Genomic DNA, 27,890 nt, shown 5'->3' on the forward strand with positions numbered 1-27,890 from the left:
ATACCCTCTGGAACAGTGCTCCAGCCTTCGACTGACCCAAGGTCGGTCGACTTTTATGTTTTTTGCCTTTTACAGCTTTCTCGTTGGCTTCTGTGAAACAAAACTGCGCTACCAGAAACCCAATTTTAACCTATATTTCGTGACAAGTCTGAGCCTTTTACCATTGATAAGAGCTGGAAACTAAACTTGGCATTGAAAAGCCGACTCTTCTGAAAATGGTCATGAAGGCTACCATTAAAAAAATGATGAATGTTTGTTTTTTTCGCCATCAGGTGATCACTCAGGCTGTAAACTAACATTCCCTGAGGGAAGTGAACTAGTGTGTGTGTGTGTGTGTGTGTGTGTGTGTGTGTGTGTGTACTTACGCATGTAAGTGTACTTACGCATGTAAGTGTACTTTGTGTGTGTGTGTGTGTGTGTGTGTGTGTGTGTGTAAACGTGTGTGTGTAAACGTGTGTGTCTGTGTGTGTGTGTGTGTGTGTGTGTGTCTGTGTGTGTCTGTGTGTGTGTGTGTGTGTGTGTGTGTGTTGAGGGACAGAGTGAAGAAGAAGAAATGTGCTCAAGTCACATGCATAAAGAAGGCCACAATAACAAAACATAGCTTTTGATTTTTTTTATGTACAATATTATCAGAACATAATAATTCATTGTAAAGGAATCATTTCAACAACGCAAAGATAATTGATTTTTTTCTACAAACATACATGGATATTCATATCACCATTCACAATTAATACCCGAGTTTCCTTCTTTCTTTACACACACACACACACACACACACACACACACACACACACACACACACACACACACAAAACATGTGTCAAAAACGCCATAGCGTGCAGGAGTGATTCAATGTCTTGTTCAATATTTATCTATTTTTGTTTTGCTTTTTTGTGCGTGGTTTCATGTAACTTTGCATGCGTGTCTTATAAACCTTGTTCAGGTTTAATTGACATTAAAATTGATTCTGATTGTTTCTGATTCTGATTCACACACATACACACAAGTACACACATTTGCACACACACACACACACACACACACACACACACACAAAGTACACTTACATACGTAAGTACACACACACACACACACACACACACACACACACACACGGGCGCGCACACACAGATCAGCACTCCATTGACGCGTTCATGGCTTCCTCAGAGTCAATGGAGTAGCTTCCAGACGTCGTGGTGCTGTCGTCGTCATCAACACTATGAGCGAGACTGGACACAGATTCAGAGTTCCTGTTCCTCCCCCCAGTCCCCTGTCTGTCCCACACCACAGACTGACACAACGGAGCCGTCTGCTTCTTGGGAAACCTGTCCACTCTCCTCTGGGGGTACAGACTCCCCGGGTTCAAGCGCAAACCTCGGCGGTATCTGTCATTCTTCCTGTCGGCGCCGTCTTGTTGGCGGTAAAGATCAGTCCCATGGAAGTGCCGAGAGGGTGTGGTGGGGGTGGGGGTGGGGGTGGTTGTGGAGCTCTCAGCAGAGCCTGCAGAAACCTGGGCACTGGTGCCAAGCCTGTCCGGATGGCTGGCACCGTAATAACGCTGACCGCCTGGGGTCAGTGCTGGCATGAGGTGGGGAGGCAGTGAAGTCCGGCTGCACCGCAGGACCCGGGTGCACGTGCCTCTCCGTGCCGTCCCTTGGCGCTGAGGGATGCGCGCGAGGGTCTCCCTCATCGAAGGAGAAGCGCACACGTAGGGGTCCTTTCCGCGACCTGCTCCGGTAATCGCTGCCAAGGAAAGACGACTCGTCCAGCCCCCCCTCCTCCTCCTCCTCCTCCTCCTCCTCCTCCTCTTCAACCCCCCTGCGAAAAGCAGGGCCCTCGTCAGCGAGGGTCCAGTTGGTGGAGACCACGTGAGTATCACGTGACCACTGAGAGGCGGTAGAGAGCGGCTGTCGTGGCGGGATGCGGGGAGGGGGTGGATCGGAAGGACCTGGAAGCAGAAGAAACACAATGACAGAGTCTGGCTGACACCGAGGGACGACAATAGTGATGGTTTGTTGTCGTTTGCTGTTTAGTTCACGCTCGAAAACACAAAAACTAGTTTCTTTTTTTTCCCCCAAAAAAACGGTACTTACAAATGTCTTTCTACAGAAGATACAATATAGCAGAATACAGAAGTGCACAGCACAGTTCAGTAGGGTACAGCAGGGAACAGTACTGTACAGCACAGTATAGCATCGCGCACCGCAGTCCAGTCCAGTATAGTATGTTATAGAATAGAACACTACAGTACAATATATATATATATATATATATATATATATATATATATATATATATATATATCTCACATGGGACTTTTCTCAAACCGTCCACATCAAGACTGAATCACATTAAACATAAAATAATAAAAACATGCACAGACAGACAGACAGACAGAGACAGACATAGACACAGACAGAAAGAGAGATGAGCTTGAGAGAGAGAGAGAGAGAGAGAGAGAGAGAGAGAGAGAGAGAGAGAGAGAGAATGAGCTGGGCGCAATTTTTAATTAAAAAAAAAAATCCCAACTTGCCTGAGTTCTTTCCAGGCACAGGGTAGACAATCTCCTCATCACTCGCACCTCGTCCGCTGTCACATGCAGTGCTCTCCCCTGAGGCGTCGCTGTTGTGATCCTCGCTGACCAGTCGCTGAAGTCCCTGTAACATGGAGAAGACCAGGATGAAACAGTGTGGACGATAGCCAGTAGACTGAGTCCGCCGCCTATGACCATCAGAACAGCGGAGTAGGCAACTGCTGTCCTGACATCTAGGCTAGAATTTGATCGTAATGGAGAGTGCTCTGCCCAAGGTACATCCCCACTCTCTTTGCCAACACGGCCTTAGGACGTCCACTAGACAGTCGGCGTTGGGATGGGTTCCCAAAGGCCAACTGGCCCCCAAGGCTGCAGCATTTAGATGCAGTGAAATATTGCAACCTAGTTTTGAGAGTCACGGTCCTTCACAAAAGATGAAGCTGTTAATTATTTCCCATTGAGGTGAAGAAACCATTTGTGCAAAGTATGAAAACTGTTTCGGTTTTTTTTTTTCCGGGTTGTCCTACATAATTGGCCTAATTTTCCTGGACTAATTGATCATACAGCGCTGACTACATGGTTATGTCAATCTCAGGTACAGTCAGAGCGTTGAGTCAGGGCAGTGACATCCTGTGAGACAGGGAAGAGGTATATAACGGTGAATTCGAGCACACTGTCACAGAACAAAAAGGTGAGTGAGGAGGAAGGTTAATCACGCATTCATTCAAAATTCGATGTCATTTTATAATCTCTATGTCGCCGTCTCTTTGTCTATCTCTTTTCAACACACACACACACACACACACACACACACACACACACACACACACACACACACACACAGAGAGAGGGGGGGGGGAAGCGAGAGAGAGAGAGAGAGATAATCAACTGACTATACAGGCGAAATCGGAAGACGCTTTGACACCTCCTTAAACTGAATACCGAAACTGAGAACAGGGCATAGGCGAACCAGGTTGACCAACAGTGATGGGCGAATCAGGAACAGGCGACTCGGGATGACCCCGTCACGCTACAAGGGTTCTCTCCCTTCTCTAAGGCGACACAGATTGGCCTGTAAACAGTCCCTGAATGACAGGCTGAGTGGACTGTGGCACGTCATTAGTGGACAACGGTCATCGACAGCCACCCGAATGGTCCGCCAGTAAGTGTTCAGCAGTGGCCATTTGTCCTCAGGGGGTACCTTAACCCTCTACTTACCGCTGTGAATTGTGACTGTATTGGATACGTTTTCGTCACACACGGATACACAGACAGACAGACAGACAGAAATGCACGCGCGCACGCACCCACATGCGCGCGCACACGCACGTACACACACACACACACACACATGCACACTCATATACATACACACACGCGCACGCATGCGCACACACACACACACACACACACACACACACACACACACACACACACACACACACATATGAAGTGATGGCCTGGAGGTAACGCGTCCGCCTAGGAAGCGAGAGGATCTGAGCGCACTGGTTCGAATCACGTTTTCTCCCCCTCCACTAGACCTTGAGTGGTGGTCTGGACGCTAGGCATTCGGATGAGACGATAAACCGAGGTCCCGTGTGCAACATGCACTTAACGCACGTAAAAAAAAACCCACGGCAACAAAAGGGTTGTCCCTGGCAAAATTCAGTGGAAAAATTCACTTCGAAAGGAAAAAAAAAAAAAAAAACGGCACGCAGGGAGAAAAAATTTAAAAAAAAAAAAAAAAAAAAAAAAATATATATATATATATATATATATATATATATATATATATATATATATATATATATATATGGGTGGCGCTCTCAGTGTAGCGACGCGCAGCCTGAATTTCACTCCGAGAAATCTGCTATGACAACAAAAAAGAGAGAGAATGAATGAATGAGTGAATGAATCTTTATTTTCCAACGGTGAAGATATTAGCACTTTGGCCGACTTACACATCTGCCGTTGTTCTAAGAGACACACAAACATGTACGCATATAAATGTAGTTATACTGAATACTTAATACATGTATAATGTACGAGTATAACACAGCGTCAAACTGAGAGACACAACATCGCTCACATCTGTACGGAATGGAAGCGAGTAACACACACACGCACACACACACGCACTAACACACACACACACACACACACACACACACACACACACACACACACACACACACACACACACACACACACACCAAGGGAAAAACAACAACAAAACCCAAGCATGAGAGAGAGAGAGAAATCTATCTATCGACACACACACACACACACACACACACACACATGTATCCACACACACACGCTCACGCACACACACACACACATGTATCCACACACACACAGACACACACACACGCACACACACACACACACACACACATGTATCCACACACACACGCTCACGCACACACACACACACACACACACACACACACATGTATCCACACACACACACACACACACACACACACACATGTATCCACACACACACGCTCACGCACACACACACACATGTATCCACACACACACAGACACACACACACACACACACACACACACACACACACACATGTATCCACACACACACGCTCACGCACACACACACACATGTATCCACACACACACACACGCTCACGCACACACACACACACACATGTATCCACACACACACACACACACACACACACACACACACACACACACACACACACACACACACACACACAAATATCCACACACACACGCTCACGCACCCACACACACATGTATCCACACACACACACACACACACACACACACACACACACACACACACACACATGTATCCACACACACACGCTCACGCACACACACACACATGTATCCACACACACACACACACACACACACACACACACACACACACACACACGTTTCCACACACACACGCTCACGCACACACACACACACATGTATCCACACACACACACACGCTCACGCACACACACACACACATGTATCCACACACACACGCTCACGCACACACACACACATGTATCCACACACACACACACACACACACACACACATGTATCCACACACACACGCTCACGCACACACACACACATGTATCCACACACACACACACGCTCACGCACACACACACACATGTATCCACACACACACAGACACACACACACACACACACACACACACACACACACAAGTATCCACACACACACGCTCACGCACACACACACACACATGTATCCACACACACACACACACACACACACACACACACACACACACACACACGTTTCCACACACACACGCTCACGCACACACACACACACACACATGTATCCACACACACACACACACACACACACACACACACACACACACACACATGTATCCACACACACACGCTCACGCACACACACCTACACCCAAGCTCATCTATCCTTCCCCTCACTAGTTTCCCACGCACTGTACTACTATTATGTTGTAGTGTCTGAGCGCGACCTGCTGAAGCAGCACAGGGGGGGGAAGCAGCTTGTACAACACGCCTTCACCGTAGGATGTCCAGGCCTCACACACAATGGGATGGCGGCAGTTCGCAACTCTTGCATTGTCCCAACCAGCCCTTGACGTTCATGCTGTGAGCCCTTCAGCTCTCGCCCATCCCCCGAGTCAGCTTGACAACTGGGGTGAGACGTCCTTTGTGTGTGTGTGTGTGTGTGGGAGGGGGAGGGGCGTTGGTGGGGGTGGAGAGTGGGGAGGGGGAGCAGTTTGGGGGAGGGGGGGAGGTTTAAGGGGGGGGGGGGGGGTGTTAAAGTGGGGCGTTAAAGTGGTCATTAAGGCGGACCTCCTGTAACACCCACGGCAAGTGTGGTGTGGCAGGCATTCTACTCATCTGTGTCCATCGTTCATCAAGCGTTAACCTGTTTGCGCAACAGTCCAGCCTCTCTTCTAGGACTTTTTGGGCTGCTCTCCCCAGGGGTAGCGCGTTGCCACAGCAAGACTCCACCCCCACCCCCCCCCTGCCCCCCTCGCCCCCCTCCTTCCCCTTCCCTTTTTATTCCTGAATATGTATTTATTTTCCAATCAAAGTGGAATTTTCTCCTGAGTTTTCCCAGGGACAACCCTTTCGTTGTCGTAGGTTCTTTTAAGCGCTAAGTGCATGTCTCACACGGGACCAACGTTTATCATCTCACCGGAACGGCTAGCGTCCAGACCACCACTCAAAGACTAGTGGAGGGGATAAAAAAAAACCGGTGAAGAGTGGGATTCAAACCAGTGCATTTGGATTATCTCGCTTCCTGGGTGGTGGATTCGTTACTCCAGGCCAACACTCCACTCTTCTTCTTTTTCTTCTTCTGCGTTCACTCGTATGCACACGAGTGGGCTTTTACGTGTATGACCTTTTTTACCCCGCCATGTAGGCAGCCATACTCCGTTTTCAGGGGTGTGCATGCTGGGTATGTTCTTGTTTCCATAACCCACCGAACGCTGACATGGATTACAGGATCTTTAACGTGCGTATTTGATCTTCTGCTTGCATATACACACGAAGGGGGTTCAGGCACTAGCAGGTCTGCACATATGTTGACCTGGGATATCGTAAAAATCTCCACCCTTAACCCACCAGGCGCCGTCACCGTGATTCGAACCCGGGACCCTCAGATTGACAGTCCAACGCTTTAACCACTCGGCTATTGCGCCCGTCCAACACTCCACTCGAACTGACTACCTGACTGAACAGCTCCTGATGAGTGGTCCACTTCAGACTTCACCCAGTTTCTCGGGGCTCCACTGACCCACCAGGGATAGACTCGCCTTCAGAAATGACGTCATTAACATCTCCTCGCAACTAAGACATGTAGGAAATAAAGTGAGCGAGAGTGGAGGGAGAGTAGAGTAGAGAGAAAGAGGGAAGGGTGATGTAGAGGGGGCGAGTATGTTCAAGACCCAAGCACTGAACGCTTTCAGATTCAGTTTCAAAGGAGGTGTCAAAGCGTGATAACTGATCCATGCAAACTACACCACGTGTGTAGGACAGGCCCGGCGCTTCCTTTTTTTTTGAGGAAGTGTCTGGGTTTGTTCCAATGTACCTCTTTATTTACCTGTGTGCTAGCTGAATCGGTAGCGTAAGCATCACTGACTTGAAGTTGTGTACTTTGTGTAATGGAGAGAGTTACCACTCTTTACTATTTGTTAATTACACCACGTGTGGGTTAAAAAATAAATAAATAAAATGAAAAAACAAGCGGCAGACGCCTAACCAGCACCTAAACCCAACGCTCTGCTCTGAACAACTTGACCTTAGAGGCACAATTTCAGTCAACGCGGAGGGAGATGAGAGCGCGGGGACTGGGGGGGGGGGGGGGGGGGCGGGGATTGGGGGGGGGGGGGGGCGGGGATGAGGGATGGTGGGAGAGAACTGCATGATCCCTTCACCATCAGCGGCTCACACCTTTGAAGTAAGAAAGCCAAGATGGCACTGATCCGAAAGGTAACGTTCAAGTTCCAACAGACCAGCTGCAGAGATCTCCCGTGAGAGAGAGAGAGAGAGAGAGAGAGGAGGGGGGGGGGGGGGGGGGCGGGGGATGGGAGTCTTGGTCAAAACTACTTTACCGGCTAGGACGGTCACAGAAGATCTGGCCATGAGATGTTATCAGCCAGCAAGACTCTGTACCAGAGATATACACGCCTCGCAGGTTGTTTGGCGGCTTGATCTTCGCCTTGAAAGCGACCTACAATTATTCCACCCCCGTCCCTACCCTCCCGGCCACATCACCTGGGCGGCCCTTTGTCCAGTGGTCAGCGAGATCTCAGGGATAACACCACATGGAGTCCAAACTGAGAGGGTCCGACGGTTTTCTTCACACCTTCGGCAAACCCACGGTGGGTAATAAAAAAATTATTTAAAAAAAAAAAAAGTCGATTCGAACGTAACAGTTGTAACAGTCAGCAACGAAAGAAAGACAAAGCGGAGACAGCAATTCATTTTGTTTATGTACAGGTTAGTTTGATCAGAGAGACAGAGACAGAGACAGAGAGAGAGAGAGATTTAGATCATTTATTCATTAACAGACCAAGGCTCCTTATGAAGGGGTAAGTGAACAACACAGATAAAATGGAACGAGAGAGACAGACAGACAGACAGACAGACAGACAGTATATTTGTGGTAAAGAGCTATGAAGAATTACTATTTTTCTTACTTGCATCTTGCAGTTGGTCATTGAAAAAAAAAAGATATATAGAGAATATAAATAAAGAAAATTTCTCAAAAAGTAACTTATTTATGAAATATCAGAAAGATAGATTAAAACGGAATAAATCATGTTTAAAAAAAAAAAAAGAAAGAAAGAAGAAAAAAACAGCAACGCAAGAATGTGCAAGCACATTTAAATTGAAAGTTGAAAAATCCACTTTGAGAGTAAAATAATTACATATGCAAATAGTAAACAAACAAATAAAACAAAACAAAACAAAACAAACACGAAAAAAAAGGTGGCACTGCACAGCGGCGACACGCTCTCCCCGGGGAAAGCAGCCAAAAATTCATATAAAGAAATAAATACGCTATGACAACCAAAGAATAAGTAAATAAATAAATAAATAAACAGATAGACAGATAAATAAATAATGCCAACAGTGATCTTGGTTTATGCCAGAAGCAACCCATGTGTAACATGCCAAGGACTTAGAACTTACAGAAATATTGATTTCAGACTTTCCCATTTCCGCCTTCCCCCTTCCTTTTTGTCTTATTTAATTTGATTTGATTCATTTTATTTTATTGACTCACTTGTGTAAACAAAGTGAGTCTATGTTTTAACCCGGTGTTCGGTTGTCTGTGTGTGTGTGCGTGTGTGTGTGTGTGTGTGTGTCTGTGTGTGTGTGTGTCCGTGGTAAACTTTAACATTGCCATTTTCTCTGCAAATACTTTGTCAGTTGACACCAAATTAGGCATAAAAATAGGAACAATTCAGTTCTTTCCAGTCATCTTGTTTTATTTTGTCTTTTTTTTTTCTTTTTCTTTTTTTTTGTCTTTTTTTTTCTTTTCTTTCTTTTTTTTTTTTTTTTTTTTTTTTTTTTTTTTTTTGTCTTATTTTATTTTATTTTATTTCATTTTGTCTTGTCTTATTTTATTTTCAGGCGTACATTTGGTTTTCGCCGAGGAAAAAGCAAAAGAGAACAAAGCATAACGTTAATCGCATTCTGAGAAGGAAACAGGTCACAGTGTTCCTCCATTTATTCTCATTAATCTGTGATTTTTTTTTTTTTTCTGGGACACAAATACGGCCCTTTCCCTTTTCCCACATCTCTTTGAGAAGCTAACCCAAGGGCTATCGTTTTCTCTGCTGCCGATTGACATATCATCATCATCATCATCATCATCATCACCACCATCGTCCACATCGAAGGTAAACGTTCGTGGTATTACATTCTCGCAGAATACTACGAATTTTACCTTTAGGAAAACGCAATCGTTTTCCCCAATTTAAAAAGTCTTAGAACCCAAAACAGTGTTATAACTCAGTAAGTTCAGCTCTTAAATGATTTAAAATTCATCCTTGTGTGTGCGTGCGCGCGCGCGTGTATGTATACCTACGCATGTGTGTAAATATATACAGTGTAATATTCTAAATACTGTTCATTAGTTTTGATTTAATCATGTATAACTTTAGTTTTAATTATAGAATGATATTTATGTCTGTTGTCTTTGTATGCTTTTCCCATGCATGACTGTGATTACAGTGCACAAAGTTTACACCAAATTTGTAGCATGTCTTTTCTGTAGTCATACTGATGAACAATGAATGAACAAATGTTTTATTGAGAGTAAACTGGATAAGCTGGAAGCTTCTTTACACCATGCCCTCCCTCACACACAAACACACACACCCACACACACGCACAAAAGATGAAAAAGGAAAACAAAAATCGGTACGGACACTCGGTGTAGACAGTAACAACAACAACAACAACTACAACAACAAGAGTTAATCACGAAACATAAAATATAGCATGGAATATAACTCAGTCACACACACACACACACACACACACACACACACACACACGCACCAGCTTACGCACGCATGCATACACGGGCTGATATACACTAATCTTCTGAGCTCCTTTCCCTGTTCACATTGTCAGAGAGCAACGAAAAAAATGTTACTGTGTGGAAGCTCTCTCAAGAAGCTCAAACAAAACGCGGTATATAAGAATTGTTTATAATTGTTTCATGAGATATTTTTGGTACTATTTTTTGAATGATACCAAGATGGATTTATTTTTCAGATAGTCGGGAATTTCATTCCATAGTTTACCACCAGAATACATGAGAGATGACATGAAAAGGTTTGTTCTCGGACTAGTAGACGATAATCATTGCATGTGTTATGAGTGTGATCAATGTGTAAGCTTCGCATCAACTTAGCATTACTTTAAGCATTTCATGTCTTCTATGTTTTCATAATGAGAGACTGTGATTCTCGTGTATTGTTTGTGAAGCATATACCAGATATGAATTTCTCTGTTCCAGAAACTAAAGTAATCCGTATTCTGTATCTGTACGTTATGATCGTCATGAATAAAAAAAATAATGATCTTCTTTAGATTGAAAATAAAATAAAATATACAAAAAATCACGGCATGATGTTGTCATACTCAATGGTCCTTAACTGCAATGATATGACTGTTCAATTTTTAAAAAAGCAATTTTTTTAAAATAAATAAATATACAAATAAACCAATAAATAAATAAATAAATAACAACGAAATTAAAAAGAGAAAAAAACATGCGTTCATAGTAATATGGTCCACAGAGCAAACTGGAGTGAAGATGGTGATCAATCATAAAATAAAGTTACATTTAAGCGGTAAGGACGGTTAACCAAATTACATTTATTGAAAAGGAGACCAACAAGCAGGCAGAGAGAGACAGCGATAGAGACAGACACAGAAAAATATTTGTATTTGTATTTCTTCTTTTCTTTTTATCACAACAGATTTCTCTGTGTGAAATTCGGGCTGCTCTCCCCAGGAAGAGCGCGTCGCTATACTACAGCGCCACCCATTTTTTAATTTTTTTTTTCCTGCGTGCAGTTTTATTTGTGTTTCCTATCGAAGTGGGTTTTTCTACAGAATTTTGCAAGGAACAACCTTTTTGTTGCCGTGGGTTCTTTTACGTGCGCTAAGTGCATGCTGTACACGGGACCTCGGTTTATCGTCTCATCCGAATGACTAGCGTCCAGACCACCACTCAAGGTCTAGTGGAGGGGGAGAAAATATCGGCGGCTGAGCCGTGATTCGAACCAGCGCGTTCAGATTCTCTCTCGCTTCCTAGGCGGACGCGTTACCTCTAGGCCATCACTCCATTTTTAAGATAAAGAGAAAGAAACGAAACGGAGCATTTTTTTTTCTTCAAGAAAGTAGTGGAGTTAGCACAACTGGGTTTTTTTGTTGGTGGTGGTGGTGGTGTTAGTCTTGTTTTTATCAAGGACAAAATACAACAAAACGAACTCTAAACACTAACAAAAGTTAAACAAAACAACGAACATAGAGAAAGCGAGAGACAAACAGGCGGAGAGAGACAGAGACAGATAAGACAGAGAGACAGTCAGACACAAACACAGAAACACAAGAAAAAGAAACAGACACACACACACACACACACACACACACACACACGCAGAAACTGACCTCAGGAAAGCCCGCAGCAAAAGACGGGTGACACTGCTGTAGGGCCATGACGTCTCCAACGTTCACGCCCTGCCCACCACCTCCACCACCACCACCACCACCAGACTCCTCCTGGGTGCCAATGCTGCCACCACTACAGACGGCAGACAGTTCCACATTGCCCCTCTGACCTTGACCTTGACCCTGACCCGCACGGACCCCCTCCACCACCACAGGGGAGGGGGACGACGCATAGTTGCCGGACTTGCTGCTGGTGTCAATGAGTACCGTCCCCTTGGGCCAGGCCACCCCCACCGGCCCCCCCTCCTCCACCACCACCCTCCCCGCCTTGCTCCTGACCGCCATCATCGCTGCATGGCGCCTGGAGTCAGAGTGGCGCATGTGCAAGATGACGGCGATGACGACGACGGCGATGAGGAAAGTGACACCGGCCATGATGCCGGCAATGATGACGTATCTGTCCTCTTCGCCGTTGTCTGCCCTTCCTGTCATCAGCCCGGAGTGGTTGGTGCGGAGGATCACCTGCAATATTAAAGAATGAATGAATAAATAAATAAATTAATAAATTAATAAATGAATAAATAAATGAATAAATAAATAACGGAGTGGTTGGTGCGGAGGATCACCTGTAATATTAAAGAATGAATGAATAAATAAATTAATTAATTAATTAATTAATTAATGAATAAATAAATAACGGAGTGGTTGGTGCGGAGAATCACCTGCAATATTAAAGAATGAATGAATAAATAAATAAATGAATAAATAAATGAATAAATAAATAACGGAGTGGTTGGTGCGGAGGATCACCTGTAATATTAAAGAATGAATGAAAATAAATAAATAAATAAAATAAATAAATAAATAAATAAATGAATAAATAAATAACGGAGTGGTTGGTGCGGAGGATCACCTGCAATATCAAAGAATGAATGAATAAATAAATTAATTAATTAATTAATTAATAAATGAATAAATAAATAACGGAGTGGTTGGTGCGGAGGATCACCTGCAATGAATGAATGAATAAATAAATAAATAAATAAATAAATAAATAAATAAAATAAATAAATAATTAAATGAATGAATAAATAAATAACGGAGTGGTTGGTGCGGAGGATCACTTGTAATATTAAAGAATAAATAAATAAATAAATAAATAAATAAATAAATAAATAACATTAAAAATAGATAAATAAATAGATATTCAGACAAAATGAGAAATGAATTAATGAAATATTGCTTATCTTTTAACATATAGAATGGTAACAAAAATATAATAATAACCATAATGATAACGATGACGATGATGATAATGAGAACAATAAGGTCAATAATAATAATAATATTAATATTATTAATAATAATAATAATAATAATAATAATAATAATAATAATAATTGACATGAAATGCAATAGTGAGATAAGATAAGTATCAATATCAGTATCAGTAGCTCAAGGAGGCGTCACTGCGTTCGGACAAATCCATATACGCTACACCACATCTGCCAAGCAGATGCCTGACCAGCAGCGTAACCCAACGCGCTTAGTTAGGCCTTGAGAAAAAAAAAATAATTAATTAAAATAAAGATAAAGAAATAAGCACTGTGAACTACCTTATAAACAAGCAGCATGTGGTAAAAGCCCGTCCCCTATTTTGGTTGGAAACTGTGTGTAGGTGTAATTCTCCTTCCCCCCTACCAACATCTCACATAAAAAATATTATATATATATATATATATATATATATATATATATATATATATATATATATATATATATATATATATATATATGAGTAATAAACATGTGTTCTCAAATAAAAGCATTTCACATATTCGCTTTTAAAAACATTGCAATTAATTATTACATCGTAATTATTAAACAGAAATATATTTCGAATATGGACGTTAGCATTAGACGTATTCCATTGTACATTCATCGTGCATATTGTACACTATACCTGCAGGACGCTGTGGGAAACAAGAGGCGGCGTTCCCTGGTCTGAGGCCGACACCTGGAGCTCTAGGGTGGACCCCGCCAGGGAGGTGAGGGGGCGGATGGTGAAGATGTCGCCCGTCAGGTTGTTGATGGCCAGCCACTGGCCCGAGTTACCGCCCCTGATGGTAAAGGTCACCACGCCGTTCAGACCCATGTCGCTGTCCTCTGCCTTGATCTGCATCGCACACAGACATCAAACAAATTAACTCACTCAGTACGGCCAGTCCTCTCTTCTCCTCTACACAGACCCCTCAGATGTCCAGTGGGTGTCTGAATGACCCAACCTTTAGCTTCCGTCGTCAGAATTGTGGTATTCTTAGCCAACATTCACCTCTTCAGTATAAGAACCTTCCGCTTGCAATATTTTGATGATCATAATTGGAGTGAAAAGCTGTTCACGTCGTCTCTTTCGCCGTTCGTATGGAGAGAGTTAAGGTGCTTAGAGCCTCGCGAAATGATAATCATCGTCATTGTCGTCGTAGTAGTAGGAGTAGTAGTAGAAGCAGCAGCAGTAAATGTAGTAGTAGTAGTAGCAGCAGTAGCAGCACTGCTATAGGTGGTTTTATCCTTATTGACACTAACATAGCTCAACAAACACAAGAAAATGATAGTAGTTTCAGCAGCAGCAGTTACTGTGGTAGTAACAGCAGCAGCAGTAGCAGTGGTGGTGGTGGTGGCGGAGGAAGTGGTTTTGTTATGTTTATTATATACACATTTATAGTGCGGTTATTCTAATCATTATTATCATCATTGTGTGGTGGTGGTGGTGGTGGTGGTGTATTTATTATTATCATTATCATCATTAATATCATTGTTATTATCAGCATCATCATGATTATTATCATTATCATTATCATTACTATCATCGGCAGTAGTAGTAGTAGTAGTAGTAGTAGTAGTAGTATGATGATGATGATGATTAATATATCATCATTACTATAATTATTGCTTTTGTTGTAGCTGCTGTTGATACTGACATGGCGCCTGTCTTCGGCCAAAGATCAACTTGTAAGCAAAGCAGGAAAACGTTCCTCAAAACACCACATCAACAATGAAGTGACTTTGAATCAATCACACCACAGAACAGATCAGGAGGACTGGCTTGCATGAGCGATCTCAGCACGCGCTGAGTATTTGCTTTAGAGGAAAGATCGTTCTCTACACAAGGACTTAGCATTATTTGCGTGGACACAGGAAGAGGAAACTTCTTCACGCTGCGAAAACGTGGCACTGTTGAAGATAGCTCAAACATCCCAACCCAGACCTGAAACGTGTAATGATATAGAAAAAAATAAAATAAAATAAAACAAGAGAGGCAAGGCCTTCAAGACTCACTTGTGATAAATTAAGTCCCCTAGCATTAATTACAGAGTAATTTCCCTTTTTTTTACTATCTGCACCAAAACGTTTGCAAAATAAATAAAACTTCCATGCTTAGCAAAAGAAGTTCCTGTTTGAACAAAAAATGATAATTATGACTGCTCTTGTTGTTGGGTCAGAATATCAGATCAAAGTGCCAAGTTTAGAGAATACAAAAAATATAAATATAACAGTAAATGCAGTTTGCATATAATTAGGCTTCTTTTTTTATTTGTTTGTGCCCATCCCAGAGGTGCAATATTGTTTTAAACAAGATGACTGGAAAGAACTGAATTTTTCCTATTTTTATGCCAAATTTGGTGTCAACTGACAAAGTATTTGCAGAGAAAATGTCGATGTTAAAGTTTACCACGGACACACAGACACACGGACACACACACACACACACACACACAGACAACCGAACACCGGGTTAAAACATAGACTCACTTTGTTTACACAAGTGAGTCAATAAAATGGCAGACAAGGTTGTTCACCTGACACACGGGGGAGCCCACAGGACTGTCCACCAGAACAGTGACCGTGTCGTTGCCGGCGGTGGGGAAGAGGAAGAGGGGGGTGTGGTCATTGCTGTCCACCACCTGAATGGTGAGGGTGGCGGTGGAGGAGAGGGGCGGGGTGCCCAGGTCCGTCAGAACCAGGGGGATGACGTAGGTGGACCGCACCTCCCTATCCAACGCTGAACGCAACCTGAGGGAGCCGTTGGTCAAGACATCGAAAGGCAGGGTGTCAAGGTCAGCGCCCTGTGCCAAGGTCACCACCACCGTCCCGTTCTCCCCTTGGTCCTGGTCCCCCAGAAGGACGTTGAGGTCGCTGCCCACGGGCAAGTTCTCACTGATGTAGTAATCGCTCCGATTGACGTAAGGCGCGTTGTCGTTGACGTCAGCGATTCTGACAGACACAGAAGCGGAACCAGTGAGGGCTGGGTTACCGGAGTCCCTGGCGTACACCGTCAGCGTGACGTAAGGAGTGACCTCACGGTCAAAGACGCTGAGGGTGGTGATCCTGCCCGTCACGGAATCCACGGAGAAGAGGAGGGCGGACTGGGGATCCAGGGAATAGGTGATGACATTGTTGGTGCTGTCGTCATCATCCGTGGCCACCACGCGCGTCACGAACTGCTCGCCGCCGCCGTTCTCTGTGAGGGAGGTGCGGAACACCTGCTGGCCGAACTTAGGGGCGTTGTCGTTGACGTCCAACACGATGATCTTAAAGACCGTGGAGGAGGTCAGCTGGGGGTCCCCGTTGTCCCTGCACAGAAGGACGACCCTCATCTCCTGCTGCTCCTCGCGGTCCAGTGTCTGGCTGAGCACGATGCCGTACCGCTTGGTGTCCAGGTCCTGCAGGAAGAAGTGGGGGTCCTGGCTGGAGCAGTTCACCTGTCCCTCTGGACCCTCGTCAAGATCCTCGGCCTTAAGCGTGCCCACAAAGGTGCCCACCTGCACGTCCTCCGACAGCATGGCGGACTGGTCGCCGTACACGGGCTCGGCCAGGATAAGATCCAGTTTGGGCGGAGTGTTGCCCGCGTCCTGCACGTGGATGCGGAGGCTGGCCTGGGAGACCTGCGGAGGTACCCCGAGGTCCATGACCACCACCACGCACTGGAAGATCCGGCCTGACTCGTACTGCAGGACCCCCGCCACCGACACCTCCCCCGATGTGGAGTTGAGGCTGAAGAGGTCGGTGACCTCCGAGCTGGTGAGCAGACTGAAGCGGTAGGTCAGCTGCCCGTTGCGACCAACGTCACCATCGGAGGCCGCCACGTGGCCGAACACGGTGCCGACGGGTGCCGTCTCCATCACCGTCAGGTTGAAGCTGTCCCTGCTGAAGACTGGCACGTTGTCGTTGACGTCGGACACCGACAGGCTGACGGTGAGGGTCCCGGTGAGGGCGGAGGGTCCGGAACCATCCGCGGCCAGGATGAGGAAGGTGTAGGAGGCCACGGCTTCACGGTCCAGGGAGCGCTGCACCACCAGCCTCAGGGCCGACGACCCGTCCAGCTGCTTCACCTCCTTCAGCCCGAACACGCTGCTAACCTGTAGGGAGTAGCTGCACACAGAGATGGAGACAGGTGGTGCTTAAACGGAGAGGGGTTGTGTTAATATCCAGTTATTATTTTTTGTCTTTATTATTTTTGTTTCGACATATCATCATCAAAGACAGACGGAGAGGGGGGGGGGGGGAGAGGTGGTGCGAGAGAGGGCAGAGACAGATAGAGAGTGGGAGACAGAGACAGTGAGAAACAGACAACCAGAGACACAAAGAAGCAAGTAACTAACTAATGGTGGTACAGACAGTGAGAGACAGAGAAGCAGACACACAGATGCAGGTACCTGATGGTGGTACAGACAGTGAGAGACAGAGAAGCAGACACACAGATGCAGGTACCTGATGGTGGTACAGACAGTGAGAGACAGAGAACTAGACACACAGATGCAGGTACCTGATGGTGGTACAGACAGTGAGAGACAGAGAAGCAGACACACAGATGCAGGTACCTGATGGTGGTACAGACAGTGAGAGACAGAGAACTAGACACACAGATGCAGGTACCTGATGGTGGAGTTGATGCCGGCATCTCTGTCCAGAGCACCAGAGATGGGAATCTCCGAGTTGACAGGGGCAGACTCCGACACCGTCAGAGTGATCTCCCCTTTGGGAAAGGTGGGGGCGTTGTCGTTGACGTCATCCACGATGACGCGCACAGTGAGAAGTTTGAGGAAATTGGTGTCGATTTTGACCGTGACGTCAAACTCCAGCTGGCACAATGGGTTCCGGTCACAGAGCTGAGGAACAGAATGCAGAATAGAGTTCGTTATCATCTCCACAGACGGGCGCAATAGCCGAGTGGTTAAAGCGTTGGACTTTCAATCTGAGGGTCCTGGGTTCGAATCACGGTGACGGCGCCTGGTGGGTAAAGGGTGGAGATTTTTACGATCTCCCAGGTCAACACATGTGCAGACCTGCTAGTGCCTGAACCCCTTTCGTGTGTATATGCAAGCAGACGATCAAATACGCACGTTAAAGATCCTGTAATCCATGTCAGCGTTCGGTGGGTTATGGAAACAAGAACATACCCAGCATGCACACCCCCGAAAACGGAGTATGGCTGCCTACATGGCGGGGTAAAAACGGTCATATACGTAAAAGCCCACTCGTGTGCATACGAGTGAACGTGGGGGTTGCAGCCCACGAACGAAGAAGAAGAAGAAGAAGTTATCATCTCAACATGGGAAATTCACCCATGGTGCATTCTACACGACCAATGCACAAGAACCATAGTCATTTAATATGAATACAATAGAGGCATGAAATGCTCAATATATGCTGTCGACTTAAAGTGTCACGAACAATGTAATAATCACAGTAAGAAAAGAACAGAAAATACAAAAGTATAATAAAACGTTTGACATGTTTAACATGTATACACGAAGGTACTTTAAGCTCATTATTTCTGGCATCACACGGCGAGAAAACTTGTAGGTGGTATTGAGGATGGTTGGGGTGGGTGGGATATAACACACACACACACACACACACACACACACACACACACACACACACACACACACACACACACGTGGCAGGGAAACAAACCACGCTTACTCGCAATCCTACGCTTTCCGACACATTGAGAGAAATCGTGCCCACCCCACCCTACCCTCACAGCACGTTTTCTCGAAAACAGCAAGCAAGCGTGGGTTAACATCAGCCTTATTTTCTTTTTTTTTTTTTTTTTTCCCCTTCCTCCAGCGGGGCGGGCACCGACAATAACAATGACGGTCATTACCAACCCATCAACCCCGCCAGAATGATGCTGAGAATGACGTCCACTCCCCTTCCCATCCCTCATTTAGCAGACTTTTGTTATTATTGTTGTTGTTATTGTTGTTGTTGAACAATAAACTTAATCATAAAGAAAACATTAACAAGAGAGGCAAGGCCTTCAAGACTCACTTGTGATAAATTAAGTCCCCTAGCATTAATTACAGAGTAATTTCCCTTTTTTTACTATCTGCACCAAAACGTTTGCAAAATAAATAAAAATTCCATGCTTAGCAAAAGAAGTTCCTGTTTGAACAAAAAATGATAATAATGACTCCTCTTGTTGTTGTGTCAGAATAAGAGGTCAAAGTGCCAAGTTTAGAGAATACAAAAAATATAAATATAACAGTAAATGCAGTTTGCATATAATTAGGCTTCTTTCTTTCTTTTTTTTCTTTTTTTTTTTGTGCCCATCCCAGAGGTGCAATATTGTTTTAAACAAGATGACTGGAAAGAACTGAATTTTTCCTATTTTTATGCTAAATTTGGTGTCAACTGACAAAGTATTTGCAGAGAAAATGTCAATCTTAAAGTTTACCACGGACACACACACACACACACACACACACACACACACACACACATACACACACACAGACAACCGAACACCGGGTTAAAACATAGACTCACTTTGTTTACACAAGTGAGTCAAAAAGCGTGTTTTCCACATTCATGTACAGGGTTGACAAAAAGTAAAGAACCATTTCATTTGGGAACTTGCACACTTGTTTGTTGTTTTTTTTTTCTTGGGGGAATGGTGGAATGAAGCTGAGTTACCGTCAAATAATGGTGTGTGCAGCAAATGTAATGAGCACCAGTCAAAATTACATGTATTTACTTGCACGTGCACTTCAAGTTTTTGTTTGTTTGTTTTTGTTTTTTGTTGTTTTTTTAACCTTGAAAAACCACATCTATCGTTTATCAACCACTCATTCATTGTTTTTTTGTTTGTTTTTTGTTTTTTGGTTGGTTTTTGTTGTTGTTGGTTTATCTATTTACTTTCATTTTTTGCGGAAATATCCATTTTCCAAACAAATATTTCAAGCTGTTCATGGTGCACGTGTGTCCGGAAGAGCCATGTGTGTACAGTATGAGAGGACAGTAGACGATGCCTTGAAGAGACAGCCATGTGTGTACAGTATGAGAGGACAGTAGACGATGCCTTGAAGAGACAGTCATGTGTGTACAGTATGAGAGGCCAGTAGACGATGCCTTGAAGAGACAGTCATGTGTGTACAGTATGAGAGGCCAGTAGACGATGCCTTGAAGAGACAGCCATGTGTGTACAGTATGAGAGGCCAGTAGACGATGCCTTGAAGAGACAGCCATGTCTGTACAGTATGAGAGGCCAGTTGGCAATGCCTTGAAGAGACAGCCATGTCTGTACAGTATGAGAGGCCAGTAGACGATGCCTTGAAGAGACAGCCATGTGTGTGTACAGTATGAGAGGACAGTAGACGATGCCTTGAAGAGACAGCCATGTGTGTACAGTATGAGAGGACAGTAGACGATGCCTTGAAGAGACAGCCATGTCTGTACAGTATGAGAGGCCAGTAGACGATGCCTTGAAGAGACAGCCATGTGTGTACAGTATGAGAGGACAGTAGACGATGCCTTGAAGAGACAGCCATGTCTGTACAGTATGAGAGGCCAGTTGGCAATGCCTTGAAGAGACAGCCATGTCTGTACAGTATGAGAGGCCAGTAGACGATGCCTTGAAGAGACAGTCATGTGTGTACAGTATGAGAGGACAGTAGACGATGCCTTGAAGAGACAGCCATGTGTGTGTACAGTATGAGAGGCCAGTAGACGATGCCTTGAAGAGACAGCCATGTGTGTGTACAGTATGAGAGGCCAGTAGACGATGCCTTGAAGAGACAGCCATGTGTGTACAGTATGAGAGGCCAGTAGACGATGCCTTGAAGAGACAGCCATGTGTGTGTACAGTATGAGAGGCCAGTAGACGATGCCTTGAAGAGACAGCCATGTCTGTACAGTATGAGAGGCCAGTAGACGATGCCTTGAAGAGACAGCCATGTGTGTGTACAGTATGAGAGGCCAGTAGACGATGCCTTGAAGAGACAGCCATGTGTGTGTACAGTATGAGAGGCCAGTAGACGATGCCTTGAAGAGACAGCCATGTCTGTACAGTATGAGAGGCCAGTTGGCAATGCCTTGAAGAGACAGCCATGTCTGTACAGTATGAGAGGCCAGTAGACGATGCCTTGAAGAGACAGCCATGTGTGTACAGTATGACAGGCCAGTAGACGATGCCTTGAAGAGACAGCCATGTGTGTACAGTATGAGAGGCCAGTAGACGATGCCTTGAAGAGACAGCCATGTGTGTACAGTATGAGAGGCCAGTAGACGATGCCTTGAAGAGACAGCCATGTGTGTGTACAGTATGAGAGGCCAGTAGACGATGCCTTGAAGAGACAGCCATGTCTGTACAGTATGAGAGGCCAGTTGGCAATGCCTTGAAGAGACAGCCATGTCTGTACAGTATGAGAGGCCAGTAGACGATGCCTTGAAGAGACAGCCGTGTGTGTACAGTGTGAGAGGACAGTAGACGATGCCTTGAAGAGACAGCCATGTGTGTACAGTATGAGAGGCCAGTAGACGATGCCTTGAAGAGACAGTCATGTGTGTACAGTATGAGAGGCCAGTAGACGATGCCTTGAAGAGACAGCCATATGTGTACAGTATGAGAGGACAGTAGACGATGCCTTGAAGAGACAGCCATGTGTGTACAGTATGAGAGGCCAGTAGACGATGCCTTGAAGAGACACTGTGATAATTAGTATGACTGGTCAAGCGTTGGACTATTAAGTGTTCACCGAGTATCAGGGTTCCAGGCCCCTTTGACAGGGTGCTGTACGGGATTCCCACTGTACTCTGATTTTCCTCGCTCCACCACAGTGTGAAAGGGTACCCGACACAGGTTGAGGAAGGTTCAAATCGCGTGCGGGAGGAGAGCATTGCGCCCCGCATACCTGTGCGGAGACCAGGACACAGTCAGTATGAATTCTGGCACTGCCCCGATGGCGGAAAAATAAAAGACTATGGAACTTTGAACCCTAGGTTTCTTAACCTGATAATACCATAATTCGTGCATCCTGCATGATTCTAATCATCTCTCGAATCTATTTATTTATCTGTTTATCTATTTATTTACTTATTTATTTATTTATTTATTTACATAATTATTCATTTATTTGTTTTAATTCATTTATTTATCAAATCATTTCATCTATCTAATTAATTCGTTTGTTTCTTAGTGAGTTCATTTATTTAATTAGCTAGTTATTGATGTATTTATCTTCCTTTTTTTTCAAAGTATTTTGTGGTCCTCGATGACTTGGTGTGTGGACCCTGCGACAACACTGCGGAGAGGGACAGGAGGAGGAAGTGGTGTGGAGTGCAGCAAAGTCAGCTGACCTGTTCCCGGTCCATCATGGCGTTGGTGAAGATGGCGCCCGTCCTGCTGTTGATGCTGAAGATGGAGGTGATCCTCAACCCGTCGCCCGACAGGATGTGGAACTGCAGCCTGTCCCTGTCCCCGTCATCCACCTCCTGGCTGATATTGCTGGCCGTCCTTACGTTGCCCACCAGGGTGCCTGTCGTCACGTGCAGTGCGTCAGATATATATATATATATGCAGTGAACGTAATACAGTATAATATGATAGTATTATTATATGATATATTTAATATCATAACATGATACATACAATACAGTATAGTTTCCGTTTCCGTTTCAGTAGCTCAAGGAGGCGTCACTGCGTTCGGACAAATCCATATACGCTACACCACATCTGCCAAGCAGATGCCTGACCAGCAGCGTAACCCAACGCGCTTAGTCAGGCCTTGAGAAAAAAAAAAGTAAATGAATAATAGATAAATACATGAAAAAAAAGAACTACTACTACTACTAATAATATGTATAAGGCGCAAAAACTTGATGACATCAACTATAAGCGTAGCCCCCCCCCCCCCCCCCCAATTTTTTTTTTTTTTTTTTTTTTTTTTGGGGGGGGGGTACAGTATAGTAGAATAGAAAAAAATATCGTATCGTATCATAATTATCATATCGTATCATATCATATCGTATCGTATCATATTACTGTCACGTGTTATGAAAACAGTAAGATAATGATACATTACATTACTTTACCTTACCTTACATTACATTACATTACAGCACATTCCAATGCCTTGCATCACATCGCATCGTGTCGTGTTGCGTCAAGCCACACCACACCACACCACATATTATATTATATTATATCATATTATATCATTTTATTTCATATTGTATTATATCATATCATATCAATATATTATTTCAGCGTTCAATGGGATATGGAAACAAGCACTGACACACCCAGCTTCTACACCCCCGAAAACCAACTATGCTCCCCACACACTGAGGTAAATTAAAAAAAAAAAAGGGGGAGGGGGGGGGGGGGAAAAGTCCCCCCCAAACACAAAAGCCCACTCGTACATACGTGTAAACTTGGGAGTTGCAGCCCACAAACGTAGAAGAATGCGAAGAAGAATTGTATTGTACTGTATTTTGTGGTATGGTGTGGTGTGGTGTGGTGTGGTGTGGTGTGGTGTGGTGTAGTGTAGCACCACCACAACCATGAACAACAACAACAACAACAACAACAAAAATAACAACAGCAACAACAACAAAACCCGTTCTAGAGGCTGACCTGAAGGCAGTTCTTCAGACACGTGGAAGACGATAGGCGAAGAAGACAGTACCCCGCTGACCAGGCATGATATCAGCAGGAGGGCTGCCACCCAGGGTCTGGCACCTTCCATCCTGAAGGTGTGAGTTCCTCCGCGCGGGGAGGTCAGTGTCGGGTGGCTGGGTCCGCGTGGCCTGATAGTCGTCAAGGGCACCATCACCAAAGGCACGCCGTTATCGTCAACACACCGCCATGATCAGTGGTGACGGTCGTTGCCTTTTGGGTCAACCTCCCTTCCCAGTCTGCAAAACAGAGAGAGAGAGAGAGAGAGAGAGAGAGAGAGAGAGAGAGAGAGAGAGAGAGAGGTTGAATTTCCACTGACTTAAAAAAAAAAAAAAACGAATATAAACGTGCTTAATAATTACGAAGAAGCGTTTAATTGACGTCAAACATAGAGCAGTGATACTTCTCTGTATCTATTGGTCTACTGATGAACAGTGATATTACTCGATATCTATTGGTTTACTGATAGAATGTGATACCAGTCTATATCTACTGGTGCAATGATGGAAAGTGACACTTGTCTATTATCCATGATGAGCAGTGATACCCGTCTATCTCTATTGGTCTACTGACAAACACTAATACCCGTCTATCTCTATTGGTCTACTGATGAACAGTGATACCCGTCTATCTCTATTGGTCTACTGATGAACAGTGATACCCGCCTATCTCTATTGGTCTACTGACGAACAGTGATACCCGTCTATCTCTATTGGTCTGCTGATGAACAGTGATACCCGTCTATCTCTATTGGTCTACTGACGAACAGTGATACCCGTCTATCTCTATTGGTCTGCTGATGAACAGTGATACCCGTCTATCTCTATTGGTCTGCTGATGAACAGTGATACCCGTCTATCTCTATTGGTCTACTGACGAACAGTGATACCCGCCTATCTCTATTGGTCTGCTGACGAACAGTGATACCCGTCTATCTCTATTGGTCTACTGACGAACAGTGATACCCGTCTATCTCTATTGGTCTGCTGATGAACAGTGATACCCGCCTATCTCTATTGGTCTACTGATGAACAGTGATACCCGCCTATCTCTATTGGTCTACTGATGAACAGTGATACCCGCCTATCTCTATTGGTCTACTGATGAACAGTGATACCCGCCTATCTCTATTGGTCTACTGATGAACAGTGATACCCGTCTATCTCTATTGGTCTACTGATGAACAGTGATACCAGTTTATCTCTATTGGTCTACTGATGAACAGTGATACCCGTCTATCTCTATTGGTCTACTGATGAACAGTGATACCCGTCTATCTCTATTGGTCTACTGATGAACAGTGATACCCGTCTATCTCTATTGGTCTACTGATGAACAGTGATACCCGTCTATCTCTATTGGTCTACTGACGAACAGTGATACCCGCCTATCTCTATTGGTCTGCTGATGAACAGTGATACCCGTCTATCTCTATTGGTCTACTGATGAACAATGATACCCGTCTATCTCTATTGGTCTACTGATGAACAGTGATACCCGCCTATCTCTATTGGTCTACTGATGAACAGTGATACCCGCCTATCTATTGGTCTACTGATGAGCAGTGATACCCGTATATATCTATTGGTCTACTGATGAACAGTGGTACAAGTCTATAATTTTATCTATTGTTCTTACGCTTCAATTATAATCTATGAAATTTTAATGCTTCGTGTGTGCTTGAATTGGTAATGTATGCGTATTATATAAAGGGATGTGTACGTGTGTGTGTGTGTGTGTGTGTGTGTGTGTGTGTGTGTGTGTGTGTGTAAAGTTGGGCATGTATGTCTTTTATGTGTCTAAGCATGTATATATATATTTATTTTTTTTTACAGATCTACCTTCTCTTTCTCTTTTTATCAGATAGCTTGAAGTGAAAAAAACATTTGTTGCTCATTTAATCATTTAATTTACCATATTGAAAAAAAACAAGACTCTGACAATGACTGACTGACAGACAAATATAAAGACACAAATCTACGGCCCACAAAGGCAAACTGACAGACAGGCAGATACGCGCTATATCTAGTTAGTTATTTAGATAGGTAGTTATTAATCTACTTATTTATTCATTATTTAGTTATTTATTTCTTTATTTATCTGTTTTATTTGTCACGTGTGTGCGTGTGCGTGCGTGACTAAAACCTGTCGGAATGACAAAAAACAAACAAACAAACAAACAGAAAAAAAAAAAAAACCGAATGATGAGCGCTCAAAGGCAGCTCTCAGCCCGTTCTACCCATGTGGACAGCCTGTTGTACAATTGACTTCCGTGTTTGTAAAGCACATATATAGCTTGAACTGTTAGCGAGGATAGGCGCCGTAGAAGTTATTATTTCACCAACATATCGTCATATTTCATTCAATGTCAGTCACAACTCAAGTAAGTTAGCGACGGGCGCAATAGCCGAGTGGTTAAAGCGTTGGACTGTCAATCTGAGGGTCCCGGGTTCGAATCACGGTGACGGCGCCTGGTGGGTAAAGGGTGGAGATTTTTACCATCTCCCAGGTCAACATATGTGCAGACCTGCTAGTGCCTGAACCCCCTTCGTGTGTATATGCAAGCAGAAGATCAAATACGCACGTTAAAGATCCTGTAATCCATGTTAGCGTTCCGTGGGTTATGGAAACAAGAACACACCCAGCATGCACACCCCCGAAAACGGAGTGTGGCTGCCTACATGGCGGGGTAAAAACGGTCATACACGTAAAAGCCCACTCGTGTGCATACGAGTGAACGCAGAAGAAGAAGAAGAAGAAGTAACTTAGCAAGCATGAAAGCAAGTGCGTAAGCACGTCAGTAGCTTCACGTATGTCTGCAAGTTGTAAGTCTGCCAGAGAAAAAAATGAGTAAGAGATCTGTAAAGCAAATGACCGAAAGAAAAATGAAAGACACTGAACGAATAATACAGGAATATTTCTCTATAGCCACTTCTTGGCATTGGATTGTGTTGTACTTTGTGTGTGGCATTCTCCAAACTTTTAATGACATTCTCAGGGTGAAATTCTGAACGCTCTCCTTAGTGGGTCGAATAAAAAAATAAAATAAAATAAAATAAACTACCAAACAATCAAAGGAAACTGAATAGAAACAAATTAACTTAAACGGTGCGTCATAAGGATGCCTGAAAGTTTAAAGAAAAAAAAAAAAAAAAGAATAGATAAACAAAAATAATAAATGAATGAATAAATGAACGAATGAATGCATGAATAAATCAATGCATAAATAAATAAATAAATAAATAAATAAATAAATAAATAAATAAAAATCAGTGAGTCCAGAGAAAAGCTGAAAACTGCGCACATTGTGTTGTATTTTGGTATTGTCCCAACAGGTTCTCCTGAAACAAAATTAATGTCCAACACACTTCTTAGGGAGACGAGTACAAACAAATATACATGTGTATACAACAACTCTGCCAAATATCAAAACAAACTGACAAACGGGTAACTGAATACATAAGCAATTGACTCCACAGGAAAGCTGAAAGTTTTTTTTAACAACTGACAACCAAACAAGATCACAGATAGATAAAACGAACTGTAGTTTCGTAGTATTGTGGTATGGATTTAAGTATACTGATATATAGGTGTTGAAGTAATGTGATATGAGATATGATTCATCTCGGTATTGCGGTGTGTGATAATAATTATGTATAATGAGTGTA

At 44.0% G+C, this 27,890-nt stretch overlaps 1 protein-coding gene across 1 annotated transcript; it reads right to left on the bottom strand.

Annotated features, from left to right (window-relative positions):
- Window positions 1-1,878: 1,878 nt before the first annotated feature.
- Window positions 1,879-24,442, bottom strand: LOC143283863 (protocadherin-9-like). Its single transcript, XM_076590242.1, has 8 exons — window positions 24,181-24,442; window positions 22,902-23,080; window positions 18,192-18,424; window positions 16,115-17,687; window positions 14,221-14,433; window positions 12,258-12,779; window positions 2,533-2,660; window positions 1,879-1,951 (listed from the first exon to the last, which is right to left on the bottom strand). The coding sequence occupies exons 1-8, from the start codon at window positions 24,374-24,376 to the stop codon at window positions 1,879-1,881; spliced, it is 3,117 nt and encodes a 1,038-aa protein (XP_076446357.1). The 5' UTR covers window positions 24,377-24,442.
- Between the last annotated feature and the right edge of the window lie 3,448 nt (window positions 24,443-27,890).

Source organism: Babylonia areolata, chromosome 7 (genome assembly GCF_041734735.1).
Source record: "Babylonia areolata isolate BAREFJ2019XMU chromosome 7, ASM4173473v1, whole genome shotgun sequence".
Taxonomy (NCBI): domain Eukaryota; kingdom Metazoa; phylum Mollusca; class Gastropoda; order Neogastropoda; family Buccinidae; genus Babylonia; species Babylonia areolata.

Bases quoted from the DNA above. Each gene is read 5' to 3' on its own strand.
- LOC143283863 (XM_076590242.1), bottom strand. From the start codon at position 24,376: ATGGTGCCCTTGACGACTATCAGGCCACGCGGACCCAGCCACCCGACA. The intron at 17,688-18,191 runs GTACCTGCATCT...CTCTGTGTGCAG, and splicing joins GGCATCAACTCCACCATCAG to CTACTCCCTACAGGTTAGCA. The intron at 12,780-14,220 runs GTATAGTGTACA...TTAATATTGCAG, and splicing joins TTTCCCACAGCGTCCTGCAG to GTGATCCTCCGCACCAACCA.